We start from the raw sequence: 26,890 nt of genomic DNA on the forward strand, positions 1-26,890 counted from the left end.
GCCCCCTTCCACCCCCGTTTTCCCCTTCCGCCCGACCACTCGGGGAAACTTCGAAAGCGACGAGATGGCTGCTAGTTTCGCAAACTTCGCTGACCAATTTCTCGTGACCGAGAGAAGTGCGGAAGCGGCCGCCCCGGGACATTACGCGATGTTATGGTGGTGACGCTCTTATAATTAATGATCCCATAAACCGGCATTATCGTAACGATGCACGACGAGTGAGAGCGACAGATGGATATAGAGAAAGAGAAAGAGAGGGAGAGAATGTGTCGATATCGACCCTCGTCTCGACGAGAGTCCGCAGAGAACCAATTCTCTCTCTCTCTCTCTCTCTCTCTCTCTCTGAAACACTTCTCTCTCTGCCGAGTCATAATTAATAGACAGTAATCAAATATTATAGCTCGTCGTCCGTGAACACACATCCAAGTAAAGGATCGCTTCCACGCTGGCGATAAATTCTAACGAGTTCGTTATGATTTACAGACGGACGAGCAACGTCCGATGAATAGCGCGATTATGTCCAACAGTCGAAATTTTGATGCTACTTTGACGCTCTTCGGGATAATTTGCGCCTGCTTAGATGGCCTATAAACTAATAAAAGCTTACATTGACGATATTGACATTTGTTAGCTTCTCACAGAAACCTTTAATTTTACAGATTTAATTTCAATGTTACTTTGAATAACTTATTTTGACGCTAAAACAGCGAAAAGAGAAATTGAAAACATCGTCAAGGTCTAAAAAGAAGCATCTCAACTTTATTTCAAATTTGTTATTTATTTAGTGAAATAAATATATAGGATTATTTAATTAGTGAAATAAATATATAGGAACGTAATTTGATTTGATAGATACTAAATTTATGAGCAGCTCACTTGAGACGCGCTAATACTGAAAATACGACGCTAAGCTTTACAACTTTGAAAGATTAACACAGGGTCACAATTTCGACTCGGATACACGCGCGAAATCCCTTCGGGACGATCGATCGCCGTTTTAATATTCTTCGCATACGATCGGTGTCTCAATCGCGTTTATTTTTTACGCCTCGCCGCAACTATTTTCTCCTTTTCCTCCTTCTCCTTCTTGCCCGTCGTTCTCCGCGCGGATCGAAATATAATCCCACGGAGTAATTTATTCACGGCGGTGAGAACGCGGGAGAGAGGAAAGCCGCGTATCTGGGATTTCGACTAAACGGTATATTATTTATTTCAACGATACACTCCGTTTCGTTTCGTCTGCATTATTATAAATACTGCGAGCGCGCGCCCTCCGCGTATTTCCGCGAAATCGCGCGCGCTCGAATCGCTTATGAATAACGCATAGGCTGAAAAATCTTTTATATGCAAATAATACGTCGCGCTTGCGTATTACTCGCTAATCGGATATTAATTCTCGCGTTCTATTATCGGTCAATTTCGGAGGAATGAAGTTTCCAAAATGTAGGACGGATTTCCATATCACGCGAACGCACGGCACGACCGTTATTTCGCGTGGGGACTCTCTCTCCCTCTCTCCTTTTTTTTCAACATAAGCGTTATATCTCAGCCTCGGCTGGGGACTCGTCTATGGTAACGCGAAAAAGTTGCGTGAAATCGGGTCCATGAGCAGAAGATTTATATGGGAGAGCAATTTTCGAGACTCAGGTATCGCGTGCGCGAGGTTACGACCCCGTAGCGGTCGCTGCATAATGAACCGAGTAGGTATACATTTATAATAATGCAGATATTAAGTGCAAAATAAATCACATGAATAAACAAATACATCTATGCGCGCCTTGCACATTCAGAGAATTTTTGTGTAGACTAATTACTAATCATTAATCATGAAATTTTTTAAGTTACCGCTACAAAGCCATCCGGTTTAACGACTAACCATGAATGGGAAGACACAATTTTCGCATTATCATTGGATTAAATCTAAAAATCGCAAGTTAACTAACGGGAAGTGAAAAATCGGTCCTCCATCCGCTACCGCGGAACTTCGCTCTCACGCGTTCGTTCCGCGCCGGAAAGTCACGGACGCCCATTCGTCGCGCGGAATTGAAAATCCCTCGCGAGAGATGGACTCTTCCCGCGCGGAAGAAAATCGCGGCGCTAACGCGACCCGAAAGTTCACGCCGTTATTTTGGCGCCGTTTTTTCGCCCTGTGCGCGCGAAAGAACGAATCAACGAGCGAGCGGGCGCGCGCGAATGGACCGACGGGGGTTACGGGTGAAACGTAAAAGTAATTTGTCGGATGAAAGCGCCGAAGCACCGCCTCGGAGCGGCACCCGGAACTTTTATTTCAACTTTTAATCCGTCAAAGCGTTCATCAGGGAAAATTTGCGCGAGGAGAAAAAAATTAATCTGATAAAATAGCTCGCGAGAGTGGACACGGGCGAGCGGGGCGCCGGCGCCGACGGCGGCGATGGCAGGGGAGAGAGAGCGGCTTAATAACGGAATGAAATACTGCCACTTAAAAGGCCGCCGGGCGATAATAAATACGGGAAGATAGGGATGTACGGGTAATGCGTTTATTATTCCGGAATGGTGTTTCGCGAAGTTTCCATTACAGCGTAGCGTTGTGACGAGAGACGGCGCGGAGGCGGTGCGTAATGCGACTACGAGCATGCTCTCCCCCCCCCCCCNTCTCTCTCTCTTTTCCTGCCGATCGTCGAGAGCGCAATTTCCCACCGCGACGGTAAGCAGAGATGTTTTTAGCGCGTTAATTAACCGAGGAAGGCTCGTAAATTCCGGCGGAACAAGGCGCTCGATAAAAATGTACGCGCGGCGCTCGTGTTACATCGTCGGCGAGGCGCCCGATTCGCCCGGTTCGGGAATTGATCAGTAACGACACGAAACGTCTCAGCAAGAAAAATGTTTACAGTCACAATATTGCCGTAAACTCTCTTCCCAAGTTCTTGGCTTACACACGGCGGGGGCCGCGGCTCGAAAAAGTTTTGGGCGACGGCAGCGGTGGCAACGGCGGTGGCGGCAAGCAAAACAGTTATTAAAGTTACGCCATAATCACTTTACTAAGCTCCTCACCCGTTAACTTGGCAGATTTTACGGCCGCGCCTCTCTATGTTTGTCGTAAATTCCGAAGTAAAAATTATCGTCTCGCAGTTCGCGTCGGCAGTTTGCGGGGCTTCGCCTTTCCCGAATTTAATCCCCGCGGAGCGGCCATCGACGGAGCGGATTTTTTACTCTTTTTACTAACGATATATATATCGTTTAACACAGCGGCAAGATTTCGTGTCATGATTTTTCATTAGTTCATTAGAACGAGATATCCGGGAAGCCGAATGGAAAATAATTCAGCAAACAACCCGGCGCGTTTCGTGGAAACGATCAATCCTGCACACGTCGCGAGCTGCTAGCTGCACGTTCTTACAGCGGGCGAGCCAATTATAACCGCGTATAATTACGCAGCCGGCGTTCACAGTCGGGCTAATTCAGTTAAACCACGGCGATATATTAATCACTAGACATCACCCCGCGGACTATCGCGCCACGAACCGTCAACCGTAAATACGGCGCTGGCGACGGTGCGGGGGCGGACTTCGCCGATCTTAATCAAACGAATTGGGAATTACAGCGGAGTAAATTAATAACACGGACGCCGCGTCGCGTCCCGTCGCGTCTCGTCGCGCCCGATTGGCCCAACGAGACGCTTTGGCCAACAGCCCGCCGTACGTCTCGCGGGATCGATCGCATCCCTCGCACGAATCCGCTCCGAGCTTATCGGGGGACAGCGGGACGCCCCGGAATCACCGGGGGCACGACGCAGAAAACCGGAAGCCGGATAGATGAACGCGCGAGTCGGTCGAGCTTTCGCCGAGGTTTCGCCGAGACAGGCCTGAAAGCTCTTCGGAAGAGGCCCCCCGCTTTATCATAATTGCATCTCGCGGCGTCCGAGCTCGCTCTACTTAACGAGCACGCGGCCCAACACTGATATAGTCCGGGGAATTGGCGCGCGAATTCATTTACAGTCTGTCTAATAAGAGCGTGACCGAGAGTAAACTTCTGTTCGAAAAGCGTTGCGGGAACTTTTGAACGAGCAGGTAGAAACGCTCCGTTATCAGCTGGAGGCTTAAGGGCGTCGAAGAGGCGGCCACATTTCGAGCAGGGAAACATCTCCCTTTGACGGCCGACGTAAACGGCGATCCCGTCAGGAACAAACGGTACCCGCGGTCGTTGCAGGGCGCGATAGGAAAAATGATAAAATTCATGTCCCCATGGAAGAAAAATCCTCCCCGGGCCGGCGTGAATTTTAACGAACGCCCGTGTAATTTCATGCGACACGTCGCACCGGCTACGAAGCAGCCCTCCACTCTCCCGATCGTGACGTTACTCGCCTATAACTTTCCCGTTTTATTTCACATTATCCGGGGGAGATCGGCTGGTTAATACAGCTCCGGAGTTCCCGGCTTAAGTGCGGGTCCGGCTGGCGTGTTAATTCAACGCGAAGCGAAGCGGCTCGCGAAACCGCTTCCGATACGGCCCGATATTTCCGCAGGGCGTTGCGATCTTTTCCAGACGAGGGGAACGAGAGACTGTCTTCTTTCACGAGCCCGTGTGAAAAATTTGGGGCGCGCGATGCGCGGAGGGAACTACCGTTTCTTATGCGGGGATTAATTAAATTTCGGTGTGCAGCCCGGAACCAGGCTAACCTCGGAGGTTGTACTTCGGCCGCGTTACTCGGAGCTCGTCCTCCTCTCGGCACAGTGGCTCTTCCGCGCGGTTAATTCCACTTTGAGGAGACCGCCGGGGCCGGGTAGTAGAATGGATAAGCGGCGACGGGGCGTCCGCCGTCGGCTAATAAACTGAAAGTTTCCGGCTTTTTCCCGTTTTCACGTCCGCCCGCTTCCGTTGAATTATTCCGTGGCCAGGCGACTTTGTAGCCCCTCCGTCGCTGCTGCTGAGGGTACGCGAGGTGTGTAAGTAATCCGCGATTTGCCGAGTGGCCGACGTAACTCCGGCGGCGTGCGAGATGCTCGTCGTATCTCGGGAACACCGCCGATATCCCCGCATATGAGAATCTTGTATACATTCGGCCTGTATTGGAAACCGATTCGGTGAAAGAAGAGCATACCATGTTGTTTCTAGGCTCTGAGACTCTGCTGAAGGTGTCAAATGAAAATTCGTGCTCGTGGATGCAAAGCAGCAACGTTTCCCTACTAATGAATACTTAATAAATACTAATAAAATATATGGTAGTGTTTTGAACAATTCTTAAGTACTGTCCTGCAAATAACTACTTTTTAAGAAGTTGGAGACCTCAAAAGCGACATGTCGACTTTTCATATTTATATCAGTTTCAGTGCCCTTCCTTCATATGAATTTCACAATACGATAACAATATTTTAAAGAAAGCGTGTTAAAGAAAGAAAATGTCATTAACATAAAGCCTAAATGATAAGAGTACTTCTCCAGCAAACGAGAAGACTTGAGTTTTCGATCTCAGCCGAGTCCGTCTCGCTCCGACGTTTTTCACATCTCTCTGACTCTCTCTTACACAGTACGTTACTAATTCTACAGTAATAATCATCATTATTAGGAATCGGCATTGCTCCTATATTGGGAATTAGTAATTTTTTAGTGCTTTTAAAATATTCCACCGATATCAAACCGGTATAAAACTGTCCCCTAAAATTGATACCGAGCCGGTACTCCGGCAGCAGTTATTTATAACCTGGGCGTCGATGCTCCCGGAGGCGGGGCGCGCGCAGTTTTCGCGCGGATTCGATAATCGGATCCCTGGATCTTCGATCCGGCGAATTCAGCTGCGATCGAACGAGCCAATATCAAGGGCAGCCTAAGATACGCGATCGCGTGTACAGGGCGGAACTACGTCGGAGGAGTATGCGTCTCGTGGAGAAATTTAGCACGACAATGGCGGGATTAGTTCCGGCGGACCGGCATTGTTCGGACTCGCTCGAACCCATCTCGCCGTCGGTACATTCCGGATTGTCCCGATAGCCGGGGCGATCCATCAGCTAATCAGTTCGCTCGACGTGTTTCTTGGAGCGCGCGCCGCTCGTTTTACATGCGGGCCGCGTCCATGCGGGTGCTAACTACTAAGATCCCCCCCCCCCCTTCCAATCCCCCTTGTTTTCCGTCTTTCCGTGTGATTCGCGAATTGCTTTCGACATTCGCGTTCCTCCATGAAGAAGTTGTCTCAACGCGGAGAAGCCGGAGGGGACACCGCGCATTTTAATCGCAGGGAATATGAAACGCCCGAGTTTTTTTCGCACGTCTTTACGGAATAATGACCGCTGGACCACCGTGGTTGACGACGGCGGGATATTCGAACTTTCGTCCCGCGAAACTTTTCTGTAATTTCCGATGTTAATATCCCGATAATTGAATATCCCGAACGAGTTAACCCTCCTCACTTCTCTCTCTCTCTCTCTCTCTCTCGCTCTCTCTAATTTTCTCTATATTTTCTCTAATAATTTCTAACCGAGGTGGCTTAAAACGGAGGGTAGAAGAGATTATTTCGCTGTGAACCAACTTTTCAACATAATCAAAACGCGGAGACCGTACTTCCTCTCTGTTAATTTTAAGCAATTTTTCAAGGTAACCGATAGGAGGATCAGAAATATCGGAGATATTTTGAAATTGCTCAGACGCAGGACAAAGTTTTACAAGCGTTCTTTTATTTCGTACACGCTTAAGCTTTGGGACAATCCTTTTCCTACAGTCAAGAGTGTGCGCACTATTGACGAGAATTCGAAGACAAGTTCTATTCTTTCTCGCTTGAAAGGAATCCAGCATAAATCACGCCTCTGATTCGCTCACTTTCTTCCTTTCTCTAATATCCCGGTATCGGTCAATCTTGATTAACGTTCATTTTTCATTTTCCTTATATCTTATTTTAGTTTACTTTATTGATCTATAATTACTAGCACGCCGTATTTCATGGTTCGTTCCATGTAAATTAACTATTAACCATATGAATTATTATTCACCAATTTTCTCGGGAAAAAGATTTATATATAATTATATACAATGTATTTCAAATTACATATAATTATTTATAATGTTTGTTGATATTAATTACACACGGTCTTATCAAAATGTTTATAACTCCCTATTAATTTGAATTTGATATTACGAATATATTTAATTATATATAATCAGATCTGATTACATTTGAAACTCGTAATAGATTGAAATGCCGATTATGTCTGATTTTATCTAGTTACATATAATTATAACAAATTTGATATAATTATACATTATAAGATAAAGAGAAATGCGGAGTTATACGTTTGGCAATGGCTGACCTCTATTAGTCAACAGCGAGAATTAATTCAAGCACCTAATATTTATGCACGATTCGATTAGATAAAAAAAACCCATATATAATTATATCTACAAATTTATACATAATTACTAAAAATTTATACAAATTTATATATAATTAGATCTGAATTTTTCCCAGGTTTGTATGCAAATTTTTATATAAAACAAAATTTCTCTTTAAACGCACTCAAGGCAATTGAATCCCAGAGAGTGCGCAATAAATAATGCCCCTCCCCCTCTCTCTCAAGATAAACTTCGCGGCGAATCGATTAAAGAGCTCCCTCTGTTATCTATTTATACCGCTGCGGAGCGGAGTAGAATTTCCCGCGATGCTCAGCATCGGATTTCATTAACGCGACTATCGGCTGCTGAGTGACCCGAGGATGAGATCGCTCGGATTTTTTATCCGAGGGGGAAGGGGGGAGAGTGCACGAGTCGCTCCACGGAGACGAATAAAAGCGTGTATGTCATCATTCTCGTCGGGACTTTACCCGTGCATTAGCACGGTCGATGGCTAGTCGAGGTGACGGGAGGGTGGTTCGACGGTAATATAAACGATGCTTTATGGGGGTCGACCCTATAGGAGAAGAGAAGACGCGTCTGCTCCCTCTGCGTCGTCGTCGGTGGTAAAATTTTTTTCCGCCAACGCCGTCGCGTCGCGTTTTCTCGGGCCTTAAAAGTCGAGTGGCGGAATTTACCGGCTCGGTCTTGGTCGCGCCGGGCATTTCCATATCCTCGCGTAACGTGAGAAGCGCGTCTCCGGGAAATATGGAGATTCACACACGCTACGGCGGCGGCGAGGTCGCGGCGTATCTCCGAGGAATTTGTACAGTGCGACGGCGATTTCCGCGGAGGTAACTTTTCCTTCTTCCGCGGGACATCCGCGATTTTACTCGCCATTTATTCCGCCGGGTGAAACGGCTTAGGTTCGCGTCGCTGGCGGCCGTTCTCTCCCGCGATAATCATATTTTCAGCGATCACATTCTGAACGAATGATAGCTTGTGAGCTTCGATCGTGTCGCGACTTCGTTTTGTCAAGACGTTCCCCGTTTTCCCCTCGCTCGATTCTGCATCCAATTTTGGTATCAGTTCCGAACAATTTCTACACAGGGTGTTTCTCAACCAATCTCGCAGATCTCACACTCTCTTTCTTTTTGCCGTCCTCCCAAAGATTCTTCTTTCATTCTAATGAAATTGTCGAGAAGTGAGAGAGAGAGAGAGAGAGTTGTCCGTCGTTCGTGATTTTACAGCGGATCGCAGTCGTGCGAACCGACGGCACAACTTCCGGAGAAGCGACGCTTCTTCCTCCTCTACCACCTTCCATATTTCATCGGCACCCTGAGGATCGTCGCCGCCTACTTCCGGTAACTTCCAGACACGCCGGGCCGTGTCTTAAGCGGAACTTAATATAGCCGATTTATTGTCATCCCGAAAGGTCGTTTACGGCGAGTTTGCAGTGCGTGCTCGGCGTACGATTCCGCACTCTCTTCCTCTCCCTCCCTTCTTCCCTCCCTCCCTCCCTCTCTCTCTCTCCCTCTATTTTTTCTCACTCTGTCCTGCAACCGATAGAAGTCACGTTCATGTCGAGTCGCGAAGCCAGGACGTTCTCTTCTATTGTTCGGATCGCTCCTCGAATCGGAATTTCTCGAGCGCTTTTCCGCTCGACTGTCACTCGTTGGCGTGCGCGCGCGAGTTGTGAAATTATTTTTAGGAAAGGTGGACGTCAGAGAAGGTAGGAATTAATGCGGAGTAAAGGTCGTTGAAAAAATAGAAGAGATGCGCGACGCGCAGCAATTAGCCTCAGCGTGAATGATAATCCCGATAACTCGAGTCGGAACTGTGGTCATTAGGTTAAAACTTCAATTATATAACACGATAGGAGCTAAGATAGTAAAATAGATTCAATTTCAATTTTAATGATATAAATTACTCCTACTTTGACTCTGGTGTCTTAAATTTCTGTCTATTCTAATTCCTATTTTCTCGGTTTCAGCATCTAAACAGGTGTCGAATTAATGGTTGAAAGAAGAAATGAATAAATATCAGTGTCGCCGAAGTAGGTTTTTATTAGTCTATAAGCCACCTGAGTAGACGCGAACTACCCCCAAGAACGTCAAAATAGCGTGAAAATTTCGATTCGAGAAAACGGTTGAAACACCGCGGCAGCGACGGTATCTGCGGTCGCAAACCATCATCCCACGAACGATCGTCGACTCTCGTTCCGAGGAACTTCCACGCCGCAAATTACGTCGGGATTCATCAGGCGCATCTGATTAAACAGAGCGCCCAAACAGAGCTTGTTTCGTAATATAACGCGCATTGATAATTGACGTAACAGAGTGTATTTCCATGTTACCTTCAGTGTTACAGCGTGTTCCTCGTGTAACTCCTCATACAATGAGGAATTCTCTTATTTTGCACGATCCCTTCTATTTCACACGATACAATATTACGTCGAGCCACGGCATCCGAGTCGAAATTTTAGTTCTACATTAAGTCTACTTGGTTCTACATTAAGTCTTCATTAGATCCTCCGTTGTGCTCCTCTGCTGCCACAAACGGGAAGTCATTCTCGTTTTCTCCAGTTGAAGACTTAACGTAGAACCAAGTGTACTTAATGTGGGAATAAAATTTCGATTCGGGTGCACACGATAAAACTGATTATAACATATGTAGCATATATAATTACGACGATTAATCAGCGACGAGACAGCGAGTGATTCATTACTTGTTGCATTCGTCGGCCGGTAACCGCACGCAGGTAATCGCAGGTGGCACCTCGCATACGCACTTAGTACACATGCTCGTGGACTTTGAGCTCCGATTCAGTTCGTCGTAATGATGTAGCGTCAAATTGCCGAAATGACATTCCTCTGAAAGCATGAAAACAGTTCGATAAATCATCGAGATAGATCGCTGTCACGCACGGCCTGTCCGACGTTCGCGTCGAAAGACGTTCACGATTTAACTTAAATTCCCGAAATGAGGGAAGTAACGTAATTAATAAGATTAGCAGAAATTACACGTACCTTCGGGTATCTCGTGGGATTCGTGGGTGTGAATGACTTCGTCGTTTTCGTGCGCTGAAAATTCAACGAGATCGTTAGATGCGCGAGGAGATCGCGAAAACGGCACGGATTCGCGATTTCCGCACGCGCGAGAGACGATTCCCGCGCGATACTCACGGCATCTGTAAAGGAAATTGCAAGCAGTTCGAGGCGTCTGTTCGCTGAGATAAACCGGTGCACACCGTTGAACGTAGGCCACGTGGCGTAAGTAAGGATCGCAGCGTGGGCGTTTCGCGCAGAAGGGCGCGATATTTTCACCTGGAAACACGGGGGGCCCTGCGTTAGCGATGTAATTAAACGTTTGTAAACGTTTGAGTGTCGCCACTTGAAGCGCGGGAAAAGGATCTCCCGTGCTCACGACGATTCAAACGTAATCGTTTCCGCTTGCGCATCGCACCGAAACAATCGTCGTGAAATTCTCCTCACCTGTGTATCCCGGTAGGCAAACACAGGTCAATTCTGGGTCGTTCGCTACTTCGAAAGGCTCCCCTTCAAGGTAAGTCTTACCATCCACCACGCAGGTCGCTTTCGTTTCCGGATTCTCTGCTGAGAAACGTACCTAATTTAACATGTATGAAAAAGTGTGCCCAATGCAGGATTAATCTCTCCTTGTCGCTTAAATATTTCATCATTAATAACTCTTAAAGTTGTTGACAAAGGAAGTTTCATCAGCAGCCTCCCAGGAGCTGAGATGATAATTTCACCTGAGCTCTTCATTTCTTCTTCAAGCCGGTCCAATTAATGCTCGATGTGGTCTTTCGATTTCGAGAGTTACGATGAAGAGTTAAACGATTAAAAAAGAGTTAAACGATTAAAAATAATGAACGAATAATTACCAAAACGGAATTGTAATTATCCGATCGTAATAATCTGTACGACGGATACACTGAAAAACCCATTTAGTTGACTCACACAAAATGTTTCTTTAGATATGGACAAACAAATGTTTTGATTATGAAAATCAAAGATTTGGATCTCCCAAACGAAAATGAAAAAGGTTTGGTTCAGAGAACCAAATTTTGATTCTCTGAACCATTTGTTTGAACCAAAAATATTTCTTTGCCCATATTCAGACAAGCACTTCTGGCACAGCAAATTTTATACTGTCGCAACAAAATCCGTCAGTTACTACATGAACAGCAAAACGGTTTCTTAAGAATACTAATTGCCGTTTGCTGAATTATTTTGCTGAGTCTACAAATTAATTTGCTGTAAGAACGAATTAGTAAATTTAAGGGAATATTATTTTGTTTTAACAGCAAATAACTTGTACTAAAGACAAATTTATTTAGCAGAATATTTTCTATCGATAAAACTGTTTCTGCTCTAATTACGAATGATATTTTGATTATGTCAACTAAATGTTATCGCTGCTACAACGAATATGTGGTAACAACGATAGTTTCACTACAACAGCAAAATTATTTCTTTCCATGTAGGAACATCGTGCGTTACGACAGCGTTTTAATATAGAAAAGATAACATAGCGCAACATTCGGTGATTTTCATTGCATTTAGAATAGAAAATATACGTCCCGACATTTTTGATTTATGCATGTCGAGTGATAACCTTTTTATCCATAAATAATTATAACGAGCGATAACTGGAAATACTCTTGTTTGTTTCAGATCTGAGAGAAGAAGCTGGCGGTTGCGAGACAAAAACGAGCAGGGAAGCTTTCTCGTTATCTCCTCTTCACGATTGTGCGATTAGTTACGACATTTCGCGGACGGGATCATCAGCTTGGAAAACTGGATTCTGAACAACCGCAGGGTGCTGATATAAAAAAAAATAACTGTCATCCGACATTATCGGCTAATTGTCGTCGGATGAAATTCAACGCCTTAACATCGCAAAATGTAATCGCAAAATCATCAAGCGTTGGAACAGCGACGCTTAATTGCGAAACTTGCGGTAATTTCACTCACGTTAATTGGATTTCGCCACCGGTCGCGATCTTCAGCTTCCTCGCATAGTGATTACGTTTACGTGTACACAAATAAGAATTTTCTGGGGCGAGTTAAAGCCATCAGGGTATTGCGAGTCGATTTAAAGTAATAGCATAAATAAGCTATTTAAAAACTCATTGAAACTTGTACTGTATATAGATTTAAATTGTTGACGCAATTAGAAAACGATTGACCTAATTGTTGACGCAATTCGAAAACGATTGATTATTTGAAAATTGAGATATATTCGCGACTGAATGAAATGATACTTTTTATATATGTTCCTTGAAATTAATGTCCTATTTTTAGGTTTAATTTTTATTTCTTCTAAATCATATTTAGGATTTTAAAGAGAATCTACTGCAGAATTGGGCAAAGTAACTTTAGTTAGAAGTTAGAAATTAATTGTGCGAGATTATATATATATAACTTAATATATATTAACTTAACTATTCTTCCTCTAAACTATATACATATAGTTTTGCATAATTAAATTTTAACTTTAAATTAATTTAATTTTAATTCAACTTTAATTAGTTTAATTAGTTTAATTAGTTTTTGCATAGGTTACTTTTAACTTAACTAAATTAATTCTGTAGGCCATTAACTTTTAATTTAACTTCACAAAAGAAGTCAATTGATCCAACTCTGAACTACTGTGATATTAAGGAAATATTATAACAAATTAAATATAATACACAGTCAATAAAGAGCCAACGAAATGGGCCAACAGATATCAGGTCATGATGTATCATCAATTGCTTTTGTCCGCTGTATTTCTGGTCATTCGAGCCGAATTTAGTTAAGCTTCGAAATGATTTCGACGAAAATCGGCGCAGCAGTCAACGTATTAGGATAGAATCCAAATGTCGACTCGGCGTAGTTTTGGATGATTTGCTATCTGAATTGACGTTGAAAAATAATTACATATATTACAACGATTATCTCGCTACTGTGAGCGGATCGCATATTGAATCATATATTGCGTCGTTATTATTACTGAATCGTTGAACTGTTATTCAAGTGTGTTATTTAATGTAGCATAATATGTTTTGCATATGTGTGTTATGTGATTACTCGAATCCGCGTACGATTACCCGGACAATTCGGGATTTCACGCTAAAAATGACATTGTATGAAATTGAATTTCTATTATTGCCTGCGTATCTACGAATTTCTATTTATGCCGTCAATATTCGCGTACATACATTTACAGCGGCACACTATCGCGTTCTCTCTTTCTCGGCGATACTTGGTCGCGCGAAATTTTAGGGCGAACAATTTCAAACAGCATAGATAAAGAAAGTAGGAGTGAGAAATCAAGAGAATTCGCGCTTCTCCGTTGTATCCTATATTCGAGTTCATATTTTCAGATCGAAAGTGACTAGAAATTGTCATCACCTGATATTATTGATATTGCATAAGGTTGCATAAGTTGACTCAACTAAATGTGTTTCTCAGTGTACGGGTATCAATCATCGCGGCAGATAAATGTAAACGCGTTCAGGGGAAGATAAAGAAGGCGTTCGTTTACGATAACGCGCGGTTTACTTACGACAGGCCAGTTCAGGACAACATTTGGTCGGGGAGTACTTCAGGTAGCAACCAGGCTCTACATGTCCGTGGTAACAGTCGATGGTAGGGCAACTGAAAGTGGCACTGTTCGGGAAAGCAACGCAGTTCGCGTGAAATGGAACTTAGTAATTTCGTTAGGCGATAAAGCGACGATTTAGGCGGAATATTTCCATTCGGCGGCGCACGATCGAACGCGTTAAGGGAGAAAAGAGAATTTGCCCGCGCCGATCTGACTAAGTGAAGCTATACGGAATGAAATTCGGCCCCGAAAACTAATTCTCCTCTACAACGCGGCGGCGGCGGCGGTAACGAATCCATATACGCGAGCCGCGTGCGCGTTCGCAATTCTTATCGGAGCTCGTAACTATTTTGCAACATGTCGGCGAACGCGTAATCGGCCTTGAAAAATAGACGTTTCAGTGCTCTCTTCGCGATCGCGGGAAAAAAGAATTCGCCGGGGCGTAACGCGAATCGATTCCGCCGTGGGAACGCATTTCTCGGAAATAGTTTCCCTCATCCGACGATCGCCTTTCAAACCGCGAAGCACCGCGTCGATCAATCGCGTTTATCCGTATTACGACGTTAGCCACCCTTTTCCCGGGAAAATGTTCCGCAGCGGGGCAAAACCGACACGCTACTTTGTTATTGGACACTGAAAATGCACGGGGAAGAAGATCTTTTTAGGTTTAACGAAATTTCTTCAACTTAAAAAAATTGGTTTCTTTGAAGTGGAGCAAACAGACGAATATTTGATTCGTCAAACAGGACTGTTGGATTTCTCAAATGACATTTCTCAAACAACATGGTTTACTCTAGTGAAACGACAACGTTTTCATCCGAAAAAGGTGATATTTGATAATAAATTATGTTGTTTATATTAAACGAACCCAAGTTTAACACATATACTGAATCTAAAGAAATCTTTTTCTACGTGCGTAAAATTTATGTGCGTAGATGGAAACCGCTATTAACACAACAGAATAAGCTTGCAAGCAGAAGAACTTTAGTTCCAATTACTATACATAACAGACGAAATTCATGTACTGTCTGGCAGTAGATTTAATACTTTACAGCCAAGAAACATGGGTGTGTCGGTTTACCATACTTCTGTAAATTTTGGTTCTTTTCCTCTAATAATAATAATATTCTCCCGTGTTTTTTCACTTTTCAATGATTTCTCTCTCGGAATCTAAAGGCGAAGGCTTAAAACATCCGCGAGTAGGAGAGAACTTAGCGTTGCACTTACAATTCATCGTGTCCTCTCGTGCAAATGCAACCGAAGTCGCAAGAATTCGCATCTTCCTCCTTTAAATGTTCATCGATGTCGTAAGCCTTGCCGTTGGCGTAACACTTGTCCTTGGATCGCTCCTTCAGATGATCACAGTTGTACCTTATCGCGCAACAGTCACCTTTCTTTTCGTACACCGGTTGGCAGCCCAACGATTTGTAATACTTCAACGGGCCCGCGCACTTCGTCTCGTCACATGTTTCTTCGCGAGAAAAAGAACCGGTCAATTTTCCTCGAAGTAAAGGAAATGATCATCGCGAATAAAGACAATAATTTGATGTCTCACCATAACTGAGCTCTCGTTCTCTCGCGCGCGATAAAAGGATAATTTCGCGATCCGTCGCGAAAATGAACAGAAAAGGATGTTAACTCGGGACAAAATGATGTTATTTTTTTAAGCATCGAGTCATCGCGACACTCGGAAAGTATCGAGCGATAAATGTCGGCTATATTTCCACCTTGGCGACTCGAATCTTTGCCATCAGTTTCAATAAACGTAAAGTCATAGAAAAGGGAGAGCGAAAAACGTTCTTTAGCCACTCCTTAATATCGTCATTGGAAATCTTACACTCTATGATACAACTACTTTAACGTGCTTCTTTCCATACTGAAATGAAATTGAATAAAAGAGGAACGTTTAACATTTTGCCATTCATCAGCTGAGAAACAGGTTTTGAAAAGAGCAATCTATTATAAAACACTTTTGCATACTCATATATACTCGTCATGTTCCTTCGACAATGGGCTGAGAGTGTAAGAAGCGAGTTTAAAAATAATAGAACCGGTTAAAAATGGGACTATATACGAAGATAAGCGGTGAAATATTTCGTAAAGACATATTCGAGTCGAAATTTTAAACGCACTAAAGTCTTCAAGTGGAGGAAACCGAAATAAGTTCACACTTGCAGCATCAAAAGAACACAGTAAGCGTTTCTTTAATACTACAAAGAGAATTTAGTCCTTCGGAGTCAAAATTTTAGTTCTACATTAAGTTTTCCCTTGAACCTTTGAACATTTAACGTAGAACCTAAATAGACTCAAACTAGAACGAAAATTCCGACTTGGGTACGTCGAGCCGCGATATACAATACGAAGGCGTGATTTTCGCGAAAGGACTTTTTAAGGACTCAGAGAGATTAGAAACTCACCTTCAGCCGCGACGATCGTGGCGATGAGCGCCAGACCGGCGCATCTCAGAATAAAGGAATAAGTGCCGCTACGTGACATGATCGCACACAGGACGCTTACTAACGCGATGCGCACCCGCTGCACGCTATTTATACTTTTGGATTGCGTAAGGATTACATATAACGACGGTTCCGTAACAGTCGCTAAACACGTCGAAGGGGGAAAGAGGGACGCGCGAAAAAGATGAGACAGTGAGCGCGACAAAGAGCGAGGGATCATCTTCCTACAATTCGAGTATAAAAACAGACGTTCGATGCGAAAGATAAGAAGTCATGGATGACACAGAGAGGCAGTCGGAAGAAAAGAGATAAAGAAGGAGCTTCCCCTGTAAGCCATTCAAGGTGTTACGCGGTGAAAGAGTTATGTTGCTGTTTTATCACACCTCGCACACATTCGCGCGCGAATAGGAAAAACCCAGCAAAGGACGCAGAAAAGCAAGCGAGACGATAACGATGAGATAATAACATCGAAATTTTAAACATCGCTGCCGCGTCGGAAATGTACTCACTTATCGTTAATTTACTCCCGCCGATTTACGCCGTCTCATTAAATCGCCCGTCGTAAAAATTTTCCAACAATGAAATCGTTAGATATGCGATAGCTCTTATTCACCTCAATTTTCTCTCAACTCTCTCTCAAGCAACTTTGTTTCGCAAAAAATCCTCGAAATAAATATTTCGTGATTCAAGAAAGACTATTTCGATTGGCGCCTAAATAGGTCGCCATCAAATTTTTCAAATGAAAGTTTAAAAGTTCAACTTACAAAGTTGACGAGAAAAATTCATCCTAGTTTAATATCCGTTAAAATCGCCGAGATAACTGCCATTTCATCAAAGAGACACAATAGAACGGATATTTTATTTAAGCCGTCAATCAACCGTCGTTAACCCCTTGCAGTGCCATTTAGCTCGACAAAACTCGGGCCCAAGTGTTACGTGTCAACGCGTGGTAAACAGATCAGACTGATGCGCGAGAAAGGTCACAATACGAGCCGAAATGTAAATGCCTCTGATATAGAATGCACTTTTGCACGATACTGCTGTTGTGGAAATAAACTCTAATACCTTTTGTATTTTTTATTTATTTGTAATCGATTCATTACATTATAATTATTATACTATATTATATTTTGTAATCGATAACAGTTACAAAATTATATTTCACGAATTCAATAGAACAGTATCACTAGATTCATTATCACTGCTTTCACTTAAACCTCTTTTATTTTGCATTTTGTAAGGGTTTATTATTAAATTTCAATATAATAATATAAACTACTTTGTAACAACAATTATGAGACTCGTGACTAACTCTGGTGGCGTACTGATAGAAACTAACATTCAATCACGACCCAGGCTCGTGATGTTTATGTTTGATCCGACTATCTGTACACGACCTCGGCTCGTGATGTTTACGTTTGGCCCGACGATCTATTCACGAGCCTGGCTCGTCATATTCATGTTTGGGCCAAAATTTTCATCACGAGTCAGACTCGTTAAAGCACGGCAAGGGGTTAATAGAGGAAAAGCACCAAAATTGACATAGGTAAAGTGACGTACTCATGTTCCTCGGCTGTAAATTATTGAACTCTGACGGACAGCGCGTGAACTTTGTCTACCGTGTACAACAGTTGAAGCTAAAGTGGCAGTTTCTATTTGCAAGCGCGTGCGGTTGTGTCATTAGCGTCGTTTGATTTTTCATTATGCTGAAGTTTTATCGAGCTTTCTTATTGTGAAAATTACAGTGACAAATAATTTCTCAGCGGTAAATAATTTGTTTGACAGTGCTATTCTATAATGTAAGTTTAAAATTTTTCAAGTCACTTTGGATTCTGTTCCAATCTCTATATTTAGTTAACCGTCATTGCAATATTATTATATATTATATATTATTACAGAAATATAGCTTTTTAATACAAAATGTCTGGGGTACGTTGACACAAATGAAATGACTGTGACGTATGTTTACGGAAGCATAGCCATGGATCATTGATTCTTGTTGGAATCAAGTTATCCGATTAGATCAAGAAGTTATGTTCACAGATGTAAAGATTTCCTCTCCACATAATAAAAAAACAATAGATATGGTACAGATTAAAAAATTGTTTAAAATATGTAAGATTAAGGATAACATGTAAAGATATATAATAAACCTACAAAATAATATAACTTCAGTGCTTTTGTCTTATTTTTTTCATATTTTTCTAAAAGTATCACGGTTGTGTAGATTTTGGAGAAATCCTTATAATTTCCGTGACTGTATTGCAACGTAATTCTTATCTTAGAAACATTCTGTCGATTCAATGTTTTTTTAATGCAACGTTACATCTCACTAAACCAAAGGCAGTATATTGTTCTTTCAGCGCAAATTTCATGGGCATCAGTAACAAATATAGTTGAATCAACTGCGGATATCCGTGGCGCTCTATGATATCGACGTTCCGAATCGACGGCAAATACAATTGAATTGACTGCAGGTATTCACGGCGCTCCGTGACATCAACGTTTCGTTGATATATTTTATTGATTCAACTAATTTTATTCCTCGTGTATACTTTCAACGAGGCTTCAGAGCCCGAAAGTAAAATGGCATATCGGTTTTGTGCTTCCCCCCCCCCCCCCTACATTTCACACGACATCTTTTTCCCGCGGCTCGTTCGAGCAGCTTTCCGCTCGTGCTCGTGCTCCATTCGCCGTGTATATTTCACAAGCTGATAAGCCGGTATCAGTAAATTGAGAGGTTCGCGTGTTACTCGTCGTCCTTCCCCGTTTCGATTCACGTGTAGAACCGCGCTAAAAGCCACGCGCTCGTTGCTCGACGTGAACGTTAACGCGCGGGCTTTGCGGAAAACGACGATCGTGAGGGAGAGGGAGGGAGGGAGACTTTTCGACCGCATTGCGATAAATCGCGCGGGCCAAGCCGCGTGCGAGGGCTTGCAAAGTGTCAACGGTAAAACCACTTAGAAGTTTAAATGAGAAATGGGTTAACGTTTGGCGCCGCGGAGTGTGTAAACGACTCTGTTGCCGGTTTACGGGCGCCGCACCCTGCCTGCTGGCACAGACGATGTCCAGAACGCGGGAATTGGTTCGCCGAGTGCAAACTGATTATTACGGTGCCGGCGGTGGCGCGGGAACATCCGTGTGTTCGCGGTAATCGCAGAATTACGAGCGCGAGGATCAACCACGAGAATAAGCCCGCGTTACGGTCACGTTAATGTTGAAAAACGACGTAACGTCACGCTATAATAGCGCCCGCGACGTACTTTATTCGCGGCTCCGCCCGATCGTAATCGAGCCGGTATAACGTTTGTGTTGGCAAATAGCGCGGGTGTTTCCCGAAAATGGGATGAAACGCTGCTCAGAAGTTGCTCGCAACTCTAAGGCTGGCGTTCACGGTAGGATTTTATATTTAAGACCGTCTTTGGTTCATCTTTAGATGCTTCCACGCAGCCAATGAAATGAGTCGTACAGCATCTGAAGGTAAATTTAAAACGTTCTCATGTAGGGTGAATTATTTAAAATCGGTCACCCGATATAAATACAGTTTTTAAGATGAAGAGAAATGTTTGGTATGCAAGTTGTTTGGTATCGAGACATTTTGAGAGACGTATTTTGATTTAAAAAGTCCTATTTGTACGATTTTGTTTAGAACTAAATAATTTTTTTTATAAATAAATAAATAAATAAGTAAATAAATAAATAAATTTATTGATTATATATATATAAATTTATATAAATAAATAAATAAATAAATTTATTTATTTATTTATTTAATTATATAAATTTATATAAAAGAATAAGAGAGATCGAAGCGTATTGTCGCATGTTTTACATACTGATTAAAAAAAGTGTATACAATATTACGTATCATGTACATTTTAATGTAACTATATCTTTTTTTTAGCTTTTAGAAGAAAAAGTGTGTACAATATTACGTATCATGTACATTTTAATGTAACTATATCTTTTTTTTAGCTTTTAAAAGACAATATATTAGCTTTATATATATATATATATATATATAAATTTATATAATTAAATAAATAAATAAATAAATTTATTTATTTATTTATTTATTTATTTATATAAATTTATTTATTTATTTATTTATTTATATAAATTTATATATATATATATATAAAGCTAATATATTGTCTTTTAAAAGCTAAAAAAAAGATATAGTTACATTAAAATGTACATGATACGTAATATTGTATACACTTTTTTTAATCAGTATGTAAAACATGCGACAATACGCTTCGATCTCTCTTATTCTCTTTGTCGCGGATCGTGTGAATATTCTATCACGACAAAAGAAAATAACAATTTAAATGAGGACATTATTTCAATGTAGTATATTTATTATTATGTCAAATGTAGGCAGACTTGACAGGATGTAAAATACGAGGGAATGGAGAGTATTGGATAATTAACCACGAATACATATATAATCACACAAATATATTTTCTCTGTAGTAGAATATCACTTAATAATATTTCGACCGATGAATATCGCATCAGCGGGTCGATAACCGTGGAAATGTTGAAGCAGAGAAAGTTGGAGATGAGACGAACTGTCTTCACGAAGAGAGAAATTGCAACGCTCATGTTACAGAGTTTAATTAAACAAGCGTAATTGTATAATTAACATTTACAATTACAATTTTATTAACAATGAAATAAATCAAGCTTTATATACGTTTTGGAAAATCATGAAATTACATTCTTTATCTCTCTCTCTCTCTCTCTTTTTCTTCTTCATTTCGGTCGTCCGCCGATGTTATCGAATTCGTATGAGGCGAGATGACAGAGGAAAGGTTCGATCAGCATGTTTGTTCTCCGTGCGAACAAAGTGTCGAACGAAGAAATCTTTACTACAAAAAACAAGCCGCGAAACAAAAACAATTGGACGGTATCACAGAAAGATAAAGGCGATTAATTATTAAACGGAGGGTGCTTAGTGACGTCGCACTCCTCATCCGGCAGACGCTGGCAGGTCACAGTGGGCGGCACCTCGCAAACGCACTTGACGCACACGGAATTGTAGTCGGTAGCTTGATTCAGCTCGTCGCCGAGATGCATCTTCATGTCGCCGAACAGGCACACGTTCTTTTCTGAAAGAAACAAGTCTCGGGAGATCACACAGCTGCCTCTGTTGCGATCGCCGAAAAAAAATCGGCCGGGGATTTCACGCATCGAGAAATATCGCGATCTTCCCGAAGAAACCGCAAATTCTTTCAAAAAAACGCGAGAATCATCGAAAAAAAAAAAAAACGTAATCCTTTCTAAAAATCGCGAAAGAACGATGGGTAAAATAATTTGTATTTGCCGCTTCAAAATCGACCCGTTTCACCTTTTGCCCTTCAAAAAAACACAAAAAGAAAAGAAAGAATACAATCGTCGCACTTCCACGAGCACGCGAACGTTAACAGGCGCGAATCCTAATTAAAATTCCGCTCTAACGCGATTTTCCATAATCGACAAATTGTGAACGGCGATGGAATTAGTTATCGTTTGATAGGATCATAATATAATATAACACGCCGCGGAAATCGTTCCCGCTCGTTCCCCGGTTCACCCTCGCTCGCGCGCGCAATAGTTGCCGTAATTACCTTGTATTCGCCGCGATTTGTAGCGCGCGGTTGTAATTAGTGTCGCGTGAACACCGAAACGCGCGCGCACGTCAATGCCTCGTTTGTAACTCCGTCGCTATGCGTGGTTGCCGCGCCAGCGGGGATCGATAAAAGCGCGAGAATCGCCGGTCGATCCCGATTTTTGCGGCGGGAGATTCGCGCGAAATTCTTGGCAAAAATCGTAGAGTGTCAAAACGTACCATCCGACGTCTCGGCGGACTTCAAGTTGTCGCCATTGTGAATGACGGTGTCGTTAGCGTTCTCTGCAAGAATTCGAGGGAGGTCGTTATCGTCGGCGTTATCGTGCACACACTGGTACGGTGCAAACGCTCTACGGAATCGCGAAACTTACGGCATCTCGTGCTCAGGTTACAGTCGGTCTGGGGCGATTGATTGCTGTAGTAAACCGGCGCGCAATGCTGACGGACGCTGTAAGCGTCGCGGAAATCAGGGCTGCAATACGGCCGTTTGGGCTTGGCGCAGAAGGGCTCGACGTTTTTACCTGCGAACAATTAGCGCTCAGAGGCGAGTCGGAACGCGTCGAGATTCCCGAGTCGAAATTTTCGCCCTGCGTTGAATCTTGAATTTCATAACACAGTAAGAGCTGATACAGCGAAATCGATTGAATTCTAATAATATAATTTACTCATATTTTTCTGTCATGATTGTATATTCTTAAAAGATTATATATTCTTGCTTATACGTGAAAATATGAATTTTAAATTGACACTAATCTTTCTGCTGTGCAGATATCGAATGTTCAAGAGAGAAGTTAACAGGTGTCAGAGTATTGTTAAAGTAGGTTTTCACTAGTCATCTATAGTAGATAGGTCATCTAAATAGGTGCAAACTATACTTGAGGGGGTCAAAGCAACATACAAATTTCGACTCGGGTTCGCTCCTGTGAATCATTTTTACGGGAAATATTATCGTTACCCTCGTATCCCGGCTGACAGATGCAGGTGGTGTCCGGTTCATCCTCCACCGTGAAATACTCGCCGTCCTTGTACGTTTTCCCGTCCACGACGCAAGTAGCCCTGTCCTCTGGATTCTCGGCTGAAAGCAGCGGCAGGCTCTATTCGCGTGTTGTTATATCGAACATACTCGATTATACCGAACAATCGTCGACGCGGCTGAAGCTTTCGCGTAAACGATCACCGGCTCTTGTATAAGCACCGCCTTTGTGAATTTCTATTTGCATAGTGATATACACATTTACTTACGGCAGATCTCTTCCCCGTCGCAGCATCTCAACGGCGACTTTCGTTTGTAGCAGCCGAGCTTCGGGGGTGGGCCGAAACAATCGACGACGGCGCACGAGAACGAGGCACTGTTCAAAGAAATTGCACGGTTCGATCAAGTAGCGTCTGAACGAAACTACCCGCCGAGTGTGAGGGAAGCTCGTGAAAGCAAGCGCGAATTGCATCCACACGTTTCCAGCACGTGTTACCCGCCGTCTCCCTTTGTCTCCTCTCCTCCCCCCCCCCTTTCTCTGTGACAGTATAATCCCGAACTGTCGTCGCGTACGAGAGAATGCGACGTAATTTGAATAATGTGACATTGTACATGAATTTTTCATAATATCGAAGGAAAATGCACTGGGAACGACTGATGGCCGTATTAAATATTCATGATCGCGGCGTTATTCGCAAGAGAACGGTGGACCCCTCTTTGGCGGTAAAATCATGCGAAACAGCCGAGCGGAATCGGCGATGCGTTCTCCTTAGCGTGTCGCTGTTACCTGAGGTTGTGACAGAGAGAAACAGAGAGAAACAGAGAGAGAGAGAGAGAGAGAGAGAGTAGAATGATTTATTTACCCCTGGGATAGGTAACCCTTCAGAGTTACAAGTAAGACAAGATTAAACGAAAATGCTCAATTGACGAACGATTGTGGATTAAAAAGGCTATGTAATACTTCCAAACATTATGATATAAAGACTGGCATAAATAGTAGCAATATAATTATTAGACAACAAAATTAAATACGTTGGAATATTGAATTCTTTAGAAAATAAACGAGTGGAACTATATAAGTCACAAAGAGTAACGAAGAACTTTTTGTTGCTTAATGAAGTAATACAAGAACATTGTCAATTATTATTGTGTGGGAAGTGATGTCATCTAATCGTTGATGAGAGCATGATATGAAATTACAAAAGGTAGATAATAGAATAAATTAGAAATGGTGAGAATAGCAATATATTTATGTATGTATATACATATGTATATACATATATACATATATATAGAGAAAGGAGGACAGAGAGAGAGAGAGAGAGAGAGAGAGAGAGAAATATGGAGAGACAGAGGTCGACGTTTGCCGAAGTGACGTTTTATTCCCGCGGCTCGAGTCAAAGTCCGCCCGCGTCTCGTTAATCTCGCAAAAGTGTCGACCGAGAGTTCAACTCGTGTATATATGTACGTACTGTCCCTCGTAGTCCATCCTGCAAACGCATGCCATGTCACAAGGATTCGCGTCCTCGTCCTTGAGGTTCTCGCCGACCGCGTATTCTTTGCCATTGACGTAACACTTGTCCGTGGCTCTGCCGTCCAAGTGATCGCAGTTGTACCTTGTCGCGCAACAGTCGTCCTCTTTGTCGTACACCGGCTTACAGTCGAGAAGGTCATAATACTTCAACGGGCCCGGGCATTTCGTCTTGTTGCACTTCTCTTCTCGCAGGAAACAGATGATCGAGGGGGAGAGGGAGAAAAAGAAGTCCGATAAAAATATCGTATATATATATATATATCTTCCCGGACAAATGGACCGATTAGTGGCGCGACGTATCGCTCTCCGCGTGCTCGGGATTACCGATCGCGCGCTCACGTGCGCGTGTCAACGATCGTAAACTTGATCGATACGAACATCGCAAGAATTAACGTCGAACGATCCCTCCGGGAGAATCGTGCAGAAACGAGGAGCGACAAATGTTGAATAGTTAAGGCTCGGTTCATCAAATTCTGATTAAACAACGATTATAATCCGGAGGAAAAATCTCCCGTATATAATGTTATATATAGAATGTATCCATATATATAAATATATAATTATATGATTATATATAATTCTGTACTACCACTTCATACGTAATTCTATATTTCTATACATGGAACATATTTTTCCCGGGAACTTACAGGATCGCAGCTGAAACCTCTAACTCCCGTTCTTTCTTCATTTCTTCCGTAACGGAAATTCCGGTCGGCGACTTTGTTAAATTAATCGTCGCTCAGCTTAATCGGAGTTTGATGCAACTGTGCCTAATTGACCCAAAGGCAATTGAGATTTCTCTTTGACTCACCGCCGTCATGTCGACCACGCCGCGTCAACGCTGAGATTAGCGACGCCGTCGAATACGGTTAATCGATGATTGAATTAATATCCAAATTAATATCGAAATTCGAGTCGATATCGTTGTAACAGAGCATCGATAATGCGTCTTGAATCATTTACCGGCAGATTGTCGTTTCGAACGTTTCGAATGTCGATTGTACAGAATCGATCGCGCGTACACGCTCGTGTCGCCCGGTCAGACGCGCCTTCGCGCGCTTTCAACGCTGATCGATCGTTGCGTAATATTCCTGTGTGTGTGTGTGTGTATACTGCACGCGCGGTGAATCGTCCCGTCGAATCGGCCGTGTGTTGTTTGTGGCTCACCTTGATCGGCCGCGACTATCGCGACGGCGAGCGTCACGCAGACGAGTATCTGAATGAGCGGAGCACGGCGTGTCATGATGGAGCACCGCGTGAAAACTTGAGCGTCCTGCGTCGGCGTCGCCTCATTTATACTTCTATCCGATCGGCGGCCGGCCGGGGACATCGGGAGGGATGGATGCCGAGGAAACGGTCGCGGAAGAGACGATGAAACAGTCGAGGTGGAAGCGGCGATACGCGTTAAGCCTGATTTACAATGTGCTCTTTCCCGTTTCTTGCTCTCTGTCTTTTTCCCATGGGTAAATAGAAGTTCTTACAAAAGAAAGATGGGGAGCAAGAAACAAGACGCGAAGAGCACATTGTAAACTAAGCTTTAGGCGTGTGTGCTAGATAAAAGAAGCAGAGGAAGGCGATCGCATAAATGCTCGCGCGAGAGAGCAAGAAGGAACGCAAACTATCGCGAGAGCGGGACATTGTTTAATTGCTGGAGAGGGCGGGGGACGCGGAAACGCGTGAAATTCGCGCGCAAGAAAAATACGGAGACGTGAATATATTAGAGAAAAAAGAGAGAGAGAAAGAGGATCCGATGGACTGACGTAATGCTCACGTCTGTCCAGGTATCTTGTAATGTGTGAATTGTACACTTTGTATTCCTCGCGTGTACATTGTAGTCTCTCTTCCTTATTGCTCGCGATTTATTTTCGTTACCTTGTCTCGGTGCGCGAGAATGCGCTTCTCTCTCTTTCCTCCTTTGTCTTTCTCTCTCTATCTTTCTCACACTCTGATACATTAGCTGCCTTATATAGTCCTAGCATACTTATTGCGTACATGCTATATACTTACTACGTTCTTTCCGTGTGTACCACAAGAATATTTCTTCTTATTCCTCTTATCTCTCTCTCTCTCTCTCTCTCTTTCTCATAATTCGCGCAACCTTCGAAATCTCCAAGATCCGCGCTTCGGCGCGGTTCTGCGTGAAATTTTCCAATCGCAAGGAAGCTCGAGAGAGAAGTGGGGGAAGGGGGGAGCGTTAGTTACCACAGTGTAATGCAACATGCATAATATCTCGTCCGTAAGGAATCAATTAACCGCGTCTGCCTTAATTATACAGGCCGAACTCGCCCCGTTCGGTTTCCCGTTTGGAATCGCTTCAGCCTCGGGGGTGGTTCGCGAAAGCTCCGGGGAAGAAGCACGGCGGATCTTGCGTATAAATTACACCGCCATCTTTTTATGCACGGCGGGGG

At 43.1% G+C, this 26,890-nt stretch overlaps 3 protein-coding genes across 4 annotated transcripts in view; all 3 read right to left on the reverse strand.

Annotated features, from left to right (window-relative positions):
• LOC106743854 overlaps nt 1-26,890 on the reverse strand; it is a 114,187-nt gene that overhangs the window by 56,715 nt on the left and 30,582 nt on the right. The window lies entirely within an intron of this gene.
• On the reverse strand, nt 9,613-16,430 carry LOC106743863 (kielin/chordin-like protein). 2 transcript variants are annotated; one of them, XM_014618101.1, is made up of 7 exons: nt 16,323-16,430; nt 15,133-15,376; nt 13,867-13,970; nt 10,788-10,904; nt 10,479-10,619; nt 10,323-10,376; nt 9,613-10,166 (listed from the first exon to the last, which is right to left on the reverse strand). In XM_014618101.1, exons 1-7 carry the CDS (start codon nt 16,399-16,401, stop codon nt 10,018-10,020), a joined length of 888 nt encoding a protein of 295 aa, XP_014473587.1. In that variant the 5' UTR covers nt 16,402-16,430; the 3' UTR covers nt 9,613-10,017. The 2 variants fall into 2 exon arrangements, with proteins under 2 accessions (XP_014473587.1, XP_014473578.1); XM_014618092.1 differs by having other exon boundaries at nt 10,788-10,907.
• Nucleotides 20,808-25,757, reverse strand: LOC106743878 (kielin/chordin-like protein). The gene is made up of 7 exons (XM_014618112.1): nt 25,650-25,757; nt 24,421-24,664; nt 23,218-23,324; nt 22,931-23,050; nt 22,347-22,496; nt 22,195-22,257; nt 20,808-21,475 (listed from the first exon to the last, which is right to left on the reverse strand). Exons 1-7 carry the CDS (start codon nt 25,723-25,725, stop codon nt 21,297-21,299), a joined length of 939 nt encoding a protein of 312 aa, XP_014473598.1. The 5' UTR covers nt 25,726-25,757; the 3' UTR covers nt 20,808-21,296.

Source organism: Dinoponera quadriceps, unplaced genomic scaffold (genome assembly GCF_001313825.1).
Source record: "Dinoponera quadriceps isolate SergipeBrazil2010 unplaced genomic scaffold, ASM131382v1 scaffold9, whole genome shotgun sequence".
Lineage (NCBI taxonomy): Eukaryota > Metazoa > Arthropoda > Insecta > Hymenoptera > Formicidae > Dinoponera > Dinoponera quadriceps.